This window comes from Egretta garzetta, unplaced genomic scaffold, assembly GCF_000687185.1.
Source record: "Egretta garzetta isolate BGI_Z169 unplaced genomic scaffold, ASM68718v1 scaffold143, whole genome shotgun sequence".
Lineage (NCBI taxonomy): Eukaryota > Metazoa > Chordata > Aves > Pelecaniformes > Ardeidae > Egretta > Egretta garzetta.
The window spans coordinates 1936876-1947882 of record NW_009259310.1 but is presented as its reverse complement, the minus strand read 5'-3'; the positions used below and the strand labels follow the sequence as shown (position 1 = coordinate 1947882).

General features: G+C 39.8%; 1 protein-coding gene across 4 annotated transcripts in view; it reads right to left on the bottom strand.

The window, feature by feature from the left end:
* Positions 1–11007, bottom strand: part of PNPLA7 (patatin like phospholipase domain containing 7) — a 129208-nt gene that overhangs the window by 100407 nt on the left and 17794 nt on the right. For all 4 annotated transcript variants that reach the window (XR_004841654.1, XR_004841655.1, XM_009636343.2 and 1 more), the window contains exons 10-14: positions 10093–10173; positions 9373–9517; positions 8999–9091; positions 4512–4612; positions 3482–3628 (exon numbers count right to left, since the gene is read on the bottom strand). Coding sequence is in view for 2 of the 4 variants with exons in the window: in XM_009636343.2 (XP_009634638.1) it covers positions 3482–3628; positions 4512–4612; positions 8999–9091; positions 9373–9517; positions 10093–10173 (567 nt within the window). In the remaining 2 variants the exon portion in view is untranslated. The remainder of the gene's footprint in view (positions 1–3481; positions 3629–4511; positions 4613–8998; positions 9092–9372; positions 9518–10092; positions 10174–11007) is intronic.

Genomic DNA, 11007 nt, shown 5'->3' with positions numbered 1-11007 from the left:
GCACCAAAACTGGTCACTGCCATAATCCTGAGTATGCAACGCAGACAACCGCCAGAGATGGAGAGCATTTTCTTTCATCTCAAAGAACTGCCTATACAATTTGGTGTCCCATGTACAGTCAGTATCAAACCCTAATGCTTCAAAGCCACCTTTGCTTCAGCAAAACTTTCACACAAACCAGCAAATCTTGAAAAGGTCAACATTTTATTGCCATCATCTGAATGGGTAGGGGCAAAAACATAGGCTGAATTACGTGAGCGATTCTTGCTTTATGCTAAAGAGCAACAGTGCAGTCCTGGCACCTCGCACCTTACCCTCTGCAAGGCAAAGCCTGACACTGCTGTGTCCAGTGCTTTGCCTCAGAGGTAACACCAGTAAAAGCAAGAGAGCTGCATGCACAGTAAGATATAATTCAGTGCAAGCAGCATAGCAGAGTCTGCCCATAGTCATTAATGTTATTACAGCAGGAAAACAATATAGCAGAGATGTAAATATTTTACCATTGTAATTGTTATGCCAGGTTTTTCTCTTTTCATTTTCAGTTGAAAAAAAAATAGAGCAAGTGAAATAATCAGAATTATTCTTTACACCTACAGCCGATAAAAAGAACAGACTTTCATCAAAAAATAGTTTTATTGAAACCAATCTGTTTCATGGGAACATATCCAATGCAGAGAACCTGACAAGCACCTGTCAAAATATTTCAGTTCAGCAATACCAACTTCAACTAATTTCTATGATGTTTTTTCTATATTTATAAATTTATGGTTGTATAGTATTACCTATTCTTAAAGTTTTAACTACGCAAGTATCTCACAGTAAGGGAATACAACCTCCCTAATGAGCTCTACTTATCAACAGCTTTTTTTGGCTCCATTAGCTCTAACAAAAACTGTTGCAAAGATTTTCATCATGTCTAAGACTACTTAAGTATTGGAATAGATTGCACACAAAGCTGTGAAGTCCTCATCACTGGAGATCTTTTAAGAACAGCTTAGACAAAAACCTGCCAGAAATGACTTAGCAATATTTGATTCTGCCTTGGGCACGAGAAGAGGCTGAATGACCTCCACGCCGTCCTTGAAATCCTACTTTTCTGTGCTACTACAACCCTGGCTAAGCAACAAAGGAGTTGACAAACAGGATCACAGACCAGATCCATCCTGTCTAGTATCTTCTTTCTTGAACGGGCAAGACTAGCAAACCCAAATTCAGCATTGTGTAGTTACAGGGTTTGAGCTAAATAACTTTGCACTGATCCCTTCCAGCCTCCTCCAGCCACTAGCTGTTAGGAGAAGTCGCTAGCACAGCAAAATCCATTTCACAGCAAGTCTTTCTTTGGGTTACTATAACAAATTAGCAGAGGTTTGATGCAGAAGTGAAAGCACAAACCACTTACAAAAAAATTATTAAAAAAAATTAACTGGGACACACAATTTTTTTGTCAAACGAAGCGACTCAATTCCCTTGTAACCCACGCAGAAGATACGCCCTACAACACTGTTTGCCTCGTATATCAAAACAGCAGATAAAGCTGAAAACACGTAAAAGTTGTAGGAGATTGAAAACCCTTCATGACAGAGACCCAAGGAATTCAAGTTATTTCGAACAACAGAAAAAAAAAAAAAGAAAATCTTAATTTTGAAGTCAGATACCTAAGGGTCATTTGAAATAATATTGCCTCTCTCCTGTAGTAAATTATCCCCTCTTCTCTCTCTCTCTCAGTCTCATGAAAAAAACCCAACCTACCAAGCCACCAAAACACAAAACACCACCATCTGTCATCAAAACCTCCTGATTTTCTTCACACCGATTGGCTGCTCTGAAAAACTATATCTTAAAATGCTTCCAGCCAGCTAAGGGATAAAAGATCTGAGCTCATTTTTTAAGAGAAGAGCTTACAGAATTCATTTTCTTCCCTTATATAAGTAGTATTGAACACAAATATTTTAAGCACACTAAGATTTTTCTTCCATTGCCTGTAGAAGAATCAACTTTTGCTATCCTACATTAAAAAAAAAAAAATTGACTTTCTAGCATTTGGCTACATTCCATCAGATTCTTATTCATTTGTGAAAAACTGAATTGCTATAACACCAAATTTTGAAAAGCCTACCTTAGTTTATTATTATTTAGATCTTCCTGTTAAAACCCCTATTAGATGCTGCATTTTAAGGATACTGTTCCAATTAACTTCAACTCTAATCTGTTTACTTAATCAGAGAAATTTATTCTAGATTTAAAAAAAAAAAAAAAAGGTGCTGTCATCAGTAGTTTCAGTGATCTTGAAATTTTTGCTCATAATGCAATAGGTCTAAAAAGGAAGACATCAGTTGTATATTGGATACAAACTGCTGTCACAAGGGGCGTCTGAGGCCAGTCCTATCAAGAAGGCTGAAGAGAATAGATGAAAGCACCTAGTCCTACTTCACTCCATCTGTAACAAGAATTTCTTCTAAAATAGTCTGTAGCCTTTCCATGAGGATATAAACGCCTGAAAAAAATTAAATTTAACAAGCTTACTCTCCTGCAGACTAACAGACAGTACTGCACCCCTCAACCCTGTCAGCAACAAGGCAGAGGATACAGCTTGAGCCTCACTACTCGTAGCTGAAAGATCATGACCAAGACTTTGAAGCTGCAAAGGGAATAATCTGGAAGTCAGCAGAGAATGTTAAAATCCAAACGTAAAATCTTTTAAGGTCTAGCCAGTGTCGCTTGGTAAGAGCTATTTAGGCAGAGGAGGAGGCTGCAGCAGCTGTGCCCAGGCCTCTGGCAGCATCAGCGGACTTGAGTTATTCAAATAGATGCTGTAATAAAGCTAGGATATCCGTGACTCATTTAGACAGATGCACAGCTTTCCCAAATTGTCTGCTTAGCTGCACAAACAGATACACCTCTGTAATGAAATGCAGCTGGCATTGTAGGAACAATGAAAAAAAAAAACCATTTTCATTCCTTCTTACAACATGAAGGTGATAAGCAGGGGCTGGGCTCAATAATGACGACTGCGAGGGCACCAAGCATTTAGCTTGGAACAGGCATGGCACAGTCACTCAGCTGTGAAATGCACTCGCAGCCAATGGCCAAACAGAGATTCAATTCCAAAAATCAAACAAGGCACTCGGATGCTACGCCAACAGGATTAATAGATTCAGCAATCACCTGAACACCTTTACATAACTTCTTCACACAGTATGCAAGAGCATGAAATAACAAGGTAGCAGAAATTGCACGTTTACTTCTCACATGGATAAATCTGTACACAGTGAGAAAAGATTCATGTAGTGCATTTCAGCATGGTCTTTTCAAATGGCAGAATAATTCAGATTTATTTCAGTCCTGCTAATAACTTCAACAGACTAGAGAATAAAACATTCGGCTACTCTACAGTGTACTAGGGAGACAATTTACTTTTTAGTGCCTGGGAGAATGAGATGAAAAGCAAAAACAAAGCCATTTTTTTCCTGCAATAACTTACATCAAGTTTCATCAAGGTTGAAAGGTCTTTCTTTGCTGCTTCGACGATGGCATCAATATGCTTGCTATTACAGCAATCTTGCACATCACTGTAATGGAAAACTGCTGAAGGAGTTTCTGTCACCGTCACAGTCTTCTTCAATATCGACTGCAAAGAACAGATACACAACAAGTATCAGCTTAGACATTATAATTGGCACCTACCCAGCAAAAACTTGCCGTATCATCTGTGTTCTCTATCCACCACAACTGGTGGCCTGGGGAAAAAAAAAAAAAAGCCAGGTTTCAAAAAAAGCAACAGCTTGCTAACTTCATTATCCTGGTATTTTTCTGCAAAGCTTGACACTCAAGTCAAACAAAGTTACTCATCACAGCTTGTGAAAGGGAAGAATTAGACACTTTTCACAAACTCTGCAGCTGCCAGCTTGATAGAACTCAAACTTGATCAGCACCGTATACAAAGATGGAAGTAAAGATAAAATGTCTGTCAATGTCACACTGAAGCACAGTCTCTCTTCAGATTTTGGCTTGCAGTTTTATAATTCAAGAGCATTTTTGTGCTCTTAACTTCCAGGTCAGTCTTTGTAAAAACCAGATTCATAAATCATGACTGAAAACCTACAGGAAGTTCACAGGTTTTTAATTCCTTGCTGCAGAGTAGTTCTCACAAATAAAGCATGGTCTGACAAATTCACCTTTACAAATAATCCTCTTTATGAGTCAGAGGAAGGTAATAAACCTAAAATGAAGCAGTTGCAGCAGTGCTTTCCCATTACTTGCCAAGAGAATTCAAACAGTTTCCAGATATTCACTAAAAAACCTGAACAGTCACCAAAATCTACTGAAACAACTGTAAGTTAAAAACACGCCAATACAAGACCACCAAATATCACAACTTGTAGAGAGATGAATACATGCAAGGGCATGTATTTGAAGTAAGGAAGAAAACATTTCTGCTACTCAAGGAATACGGATGAGCAAGGAAGTGCAATGCAGGAAGCATGCTGGAGTGTCTAAAGGAGATGGCATACCTTGCCCACGATGGGACTGCTGGCAGCATCCTCGGAGCCAAAGTGCACTCTGGCTCTTTCATACGCCATGTCCATGTCCGACTTAGCACCGCTGGAATTACCTACAAGCAATACAAACCCCTTTTTTTTTACTAGAGCATCTCCATTATTAGAGCTTGTCAGAAATCGCACATAGTACAGGAAGTCAAACAACTTTTCTTTTGGGTTTTTTATTCCTGAAATTGAGGATAAAACAGAAAGTGGCATCCTCATATTCCAGTTTATGTCCTGGTTCCTTTTGCCCTGGAAGATCTGATGGGAACTTTAAATTTTCTCATCTGAGCTCATGTTTATGCTATGTCCCAAAATTCTCACACCCACTCTGTACAGAGTACAGTACTTATTCTGGAGTAGACAAAACAGATTCATTTGGATCTGGAGATTGTAAGGAAGGTGCAAATCCACAAAACAGACTTTTTCCTTACGGTTTGCAGGAAATTATTCTCATTAACCTTTTATCCTATAAACCAAAGAACTTTTTTGTACCTAATGCATTGTAAGAGCTTTCACAGGGAGATTATGATGATCAGCGAATTCTTGAAGTCCATCTCCATAGAAAGCATCCCTCCCCCCAATGCCTAAAATAATTTCAGATCTTTCTCTACAACTTATCCAAACTTTCAATGCACATCATGTGCTGAGAGATACGCAAGGAATTCCCTTTCAGCTCCCACTTTTTTCCTTCATGAATTTGAAATCATTAACAACTTCTATTCTTTGCTTCCCAATTTTAATACATCTTAATTATATTAGCTCCCTGGCTGTCCCATCCACCTTCCAGGAACTTACCTGAGATAATCAATACCACAGACATAACTGGGAAATGCTTCCTACTTACTTACCTTGAATAGGATACCCATTTATCAGCCCGAGGATTTACAGGTGAGTGCAAGAATCATGCAGAGATTGCAATTCCCTCTAACAAATAAACCTATAATCATTTCTATCATAATTTTATGTGTAATATATCTTGAAAATATACTGCATTCAGAAAAGTTCAAACTTTCTCCCTTACGCCTTTTTCATTCTGGTACGACGCTGTTCTTATACTTTTGCCGTTTTAAATACAAATTGCTGCTCAAAAACAGGATGGGCCCTTAGGACAAACAATTGTCTTTCTTGACTGTTGAATTTTGTTACCTAATCAACTCTGAAAGGGCTCAAATTTTTAATTCCAAATTCCTTCCCCATCTCTGCCCCCCCCCCCCAAAGAAGCTTGACTCCTATCTCCACCCCAGCCAGGGCAAGAGGAGAATGCTACAGTCCCAAGGATTCAGATCTACCTCAGAGTACTCCTTCCGAGGTTATCTACAAATACGAACAAATCTTTGCATGTAGTAAATCCACATCTGCCACGGGGGTCATACCATCATTTAATGATCAGCCTCCAAAGAAGAAACTCAACAAGTTGACTCAAAGATTGCCATCAGCAAAACTTACAAACCATAAGACCAAAAAAAAACCCAACTGAATTTCATATGTACTGCAACATTAAAGACCCTAAATTAGTTACAAAAAAAAAGCTGGGATAGTAGAAACTGCAGCATGGAACTCCAGATGGGCTGATTTGACTACCTGTCAATTATAGTGCCCCACAAATCACAGTGTCAGCATAATTACTAAGCCCCCATACACCAAGTGCTTTCTAAGTCTAAACACACACTTCTCAGGTTAAGCCTAAACAATCTGATAATGCACATGTAGGCATGAAAAGCATCCTCTGCGTAGCCCTGCATATTAAAAAAAATCAGAGAGAGGAAAAAGAGGAGGCATTTTAAGAGTGAAAACTTATGTCTACTAGACTTCTATTCAAAGTAGAAGTCTTCATCTCAGTCATAGATACAAGCTTCCCACACAGTGATTAATTAAACTGTCTTGTTGCTCAAATGGGAGTTAGAAAGGATAGAGCAGAACAAGCTTTAACTAGAACCGTTGAGTCAAAAAGAACAGAAGGCAGTGGGAAACTCAAGAGTGGAATGCAATCCTGTTTGATGAACACATGCTCACTGGTATCCCACACACTGCTGGTATGGAAGTCAGTGCACAAACAATGGCAACTGGCATCGTCCCTGGCAGTATTTCAGCTGCCTCTTCCCTTCCAAGTACTCGCTCCCTGAACTACCTGCTTTTCCTACTGCAGGTGCTCTTACGCTCCCACATGTATGCTGGAGGGTCATGGCTTTGGTTCTGAAGAAGGAAAAGCACCTTCTCTTAACTCAAGTCCCCAACAAACAAACCCATAAAAGATAACTGCTATTTAACCTTAAAAAAAATTAAGTTGGGAACACTTACTTCCAGGAACAATAAAACTGATGAGGTTATCACATACAAAAGATCCTGTTGTTTTATTTCGTTCACTTAATTATTCTGTCCACCAGCCCAGATACTCCACAAAACTTAATTACATCTATCTCCACATAAAGGGTTAGTGTACTTAAAAAGTAGACCAGCCTAAGCTGGCAGGATCATATTTCCTAATCTACACAACTGCTACGTTTCAAGTTAGATAGCTGTACAAAACCCAGAAGAACAAATTACACCCCAACTCCAGGAGCAACTGAGGCAAAAATGTTTTCCCCAAAGTCATTTTTAGCAGTTTTTGTTAATTCTAACAAGCCAAGCAAGTCACAGAGATGCTCAGATAATAGCACCTGTATGACTCCAATAACAGACTGTTCTCGTTTCTCTGAATCAATAATGAACATAATCAATATTCCGATGGAGTCTGAACACACAGTAAGGTAGTGGAATAGAATCGGAAGCAAGATCTTGATCTTTTCATTATAGACATCAAGATACTTTCCATGCAAGCTAAACAGTGACTGTAACCTCAGCACCTCAGCGAAGTGAACAGAAATCATCTCCATTAACTGAGGCAAATCATAATTACCCAATTAGATATGCTCCTTCTGTCCGTAAAAATTAATTTTCTCTCTCTGGTAAGCTGCGTGTAACCTGACATAACTCTTACGACACATAAAAGGAGAAAGGAAGGTCAAACAGACATATTCACTGTTAAGTACCACAGGGATCCTTCCACGTAAAAGCTTCTAAGAACATGCATGGGCTCTACCTTAAAAGCACTACAGGGCTACACAGGCAGCTTTATTTACCTGGGGGAAAAATAGCTGTGTTCAGAGCAAGCATTACTGAATCCACCACTGAACCAAGTCTGCTGGTACCTTTTATAACACATAGCACAAAACAGCCTAACACATGGGAAAATAAAGCCAAGTCTTGCATGGGTCACTTCAATGTTTTCCCTTAATTTGCTTCCCCGGTGCAGAAAGAGGATCTACTTATCACTAACCAAAATCCTAATTCTCTGCCACATCCATCCTTCTGGGCAGTAACATGGAAGTTATGTAACTGGGATGTTATATATTTGCGTAGCAGAAACTGAAGAGAGCGCAGATAAACTCTCAGTTGTTAAAAATGAAGCAAAATGTAAGAAACCCCACTACCCATTCTTCTCTTCTCGACATATCACCAACTTAACCTGGTAGCAACAAGTGTTAGAAACCTTACACTGGGGAAAGCCCCAACACTGAGGGCTCCCTCAGCCTGTCTCCCTCCTCTCTCCTTGCCGCCATACTCTCCAACCCCTCAGAGTATGTTCCTATCTCCTCTGTCCTTATCTCTAAACCATTTATAGTCAATGTGAGCAATACACGTATCTTCTAATGTATCCAGGGTACCTTTATTCCACAGATTAAACTTTATATGACTTATCCATTAACAGTATCTCCCTAATGATTACAGCATTTAAGCATGACCTTACAACTACCTCAAGACTGTTAGTTTGGTACGCAGCTAACGAAGGGCAGATTCCTTCCTTTTATGGTTCACCCAAGAAGTTCCAGTTTCTCCACTTTGAACATAAAGCTAACCTAAACAGCTGGCTCAGAGGTAGATGTCTACAGTGGAGATGACTGAAGTTCACCAAAATGAATGCTGCAGCATTGAAACAGCTCAGCCTCATAAATGTCTCATCAGAGCATTCAATGATAAATCACCTTTATTACCCACTCAAAAACCATTCCTCTAAAAGCACCAAAGCCATGTAATGTGCTCTTTGGGACAATCAGCCAAGCAAGAATCGTGTGTCATCTTCTGCATGAAAGATGACAGCATATTATAACAACTCTCTTTGTTTCAGTTATATCAATTAATAAAGCTCTTCATTTCCAAGTCTCTCAGAAGTCAAACTACTGTATGATCCCCATGGCTAATAAAGACAGCAAGGGAACGCCCTCTTGGATAACAGTCCATTTGTTACTTCAGAAAATAAATTTTTGACAAATGAGTTAGGAAGCAATACTACTGCAAGATGATTATCTAACATAAACAGGGAGATTATCTAACCCAGTGCTCCAGAGAGCATGTGTCTTCCCCCCTATGATTAGATATGTCATGTATTTCCCACAATTTTGCCAAGCACTACTTACTAGAACTCTCTGCAGACCCTGCATAGGGAGGTGAAGAAAGGCTTCTTCTGAAAACATGCTCAGAGTTTTCAGTTCCAGGAATCTTCAATATATCTGAAATTTAGAAACAAAAGTCAACGTTAGGAGCTACTTTCTTTTTTCTCACCACCTCATCCCTTAACAGCACAGTAATAATTTCCTATTAAAGCTAAGGACTACCCAAAAACTTCAAACCCAAAACTGATTTAAGGTAAACCCTAACTACTTTAATCAAATAAAAATCCTCTGATGAATAGCACAACAATTAAAGAACATCACAAAGGACAGTTACTTACTAGACATTTCCAGAAACATTACCTATTTCCAGAAACATTACCTATTTCCAGAAACATTACCTATTTCCAGTGCTTCCCCAGCTTTTTCAGATTTTTCTCCACGATCTTCCTCTGATACATTAGACACTTGTCTTTTTACTGCTTTGCTCGAACTTCCTCCAGATGTTACACTCGCCACAGAGACGAGCGGGATGGCTTGGCTCTGCTGCAAGCAAAAAGGTGAAAAGGCAAATATCAAACACACACCCACACGTGTTAAACAGGACTGGACCCTGTATTAACCCCGAGGTACCTCTCCCAGTCGCAGCAACCAATCTAAGAACATCAAGCATGGCCTTGCAACGATATCTGCCAGCTCCCTCAGCACTCCTAGGTGCATCCCATCACGGCCCACAGACTTCTGCTTAAATATTCCCTGACCTGATCCTCTTCTCTTTGAACTGCTACAGGTAGAAGTGACACAGTATCATTAACACACCAGGACTTGCTGAAACATACTGCTGTACATGCCCAGTGATGCACATACACCAGTTTGAAGTGATGCACTTCTTCAAACTTTTGAAATTTGAGCTTGTCCCCCTCCCCCCAATTCCCCAGGCATCAGCGTAGGCTAGATTTTACGGGTTGGTTATAGCAAGTACCTTACTTCTCAAGTACTGTCATTATTAAATTAATATGTACCACTAACTTTATGATCTTCTTAAAAGAAGGAAAACCTCTCTGTGCCAAGTCACAGACAGCCTGTGTAGCAAGAGCAGACAAAATGGACCCCAGACTTACACAGTTGAAGAGCTCAGTAGTCAGACCAAGGTAGTTGTGCAAAGCAAGGAATGTCACTCTCTGCAGCCTTACCATGATGATCTAGAAATGGGAAACCAAGAAGCAACAGGAATGGATTCCGCGTTCTCCCATGCTCATTCTTGCATTTAGTAAGGTTACGTACCATAGCACCTGAAGGCGCTCTATAAAACACAGACTGTACCCTAAGCTGCAATTCCTTTTCAGCAGTTGATAAATTGAGGCAAAGGTAGATTCAAGTGATTTACCGAAGACTTCATAATCATTTGGATTCTTGTGCCATCAAAGCCTTATTTCCAAACACCAAATAATGCTTTTTGCTTTCTGTAAACATTAATAGTAAGCATGCCTTGAAATAAATGCTTCCATTTTTTCCCCATCATTAAGAAAATTATTTCAGCTTTCCCCCCACAGAGCCTGTGCTACTGCTTTACAAACACTCTAAACTAGCATCAGACATCACTGCCACCTTCCTCTGCCCTGGCAGCTTATTCCCACTCTCAAGCCATCCTCTCTTTTGTATCAGCTCTCTGAGAGCAAATTAAATTGGTGTAATTATCTGTTCTCCCCAACCATCAGTATTAGGAGGTTCATGTGTCACTCGTAAATCATCCAGATACCAGAACAGTTTGCAAAGACAAAAAGATTTAGAAGTGATAGTGAAACAAAACGACAGACCAGAATGTCTGATCAGAGCACGCGCACCCATTTGACCATTGCGCCTGTGGGACAAAGCGCCGCTTGGCAAACTCTCCAAACCGAAATCATTAATACCCTAATCCTTGCACTGGCTTCCACCTGCAGGATGTACAAGACACATTTGCAGTGCTCACTTGAGAACTGTCTGAGCTCCCACATAGCAAGGGAAGGTGAACTTAAAACTAATACAAAGCACAG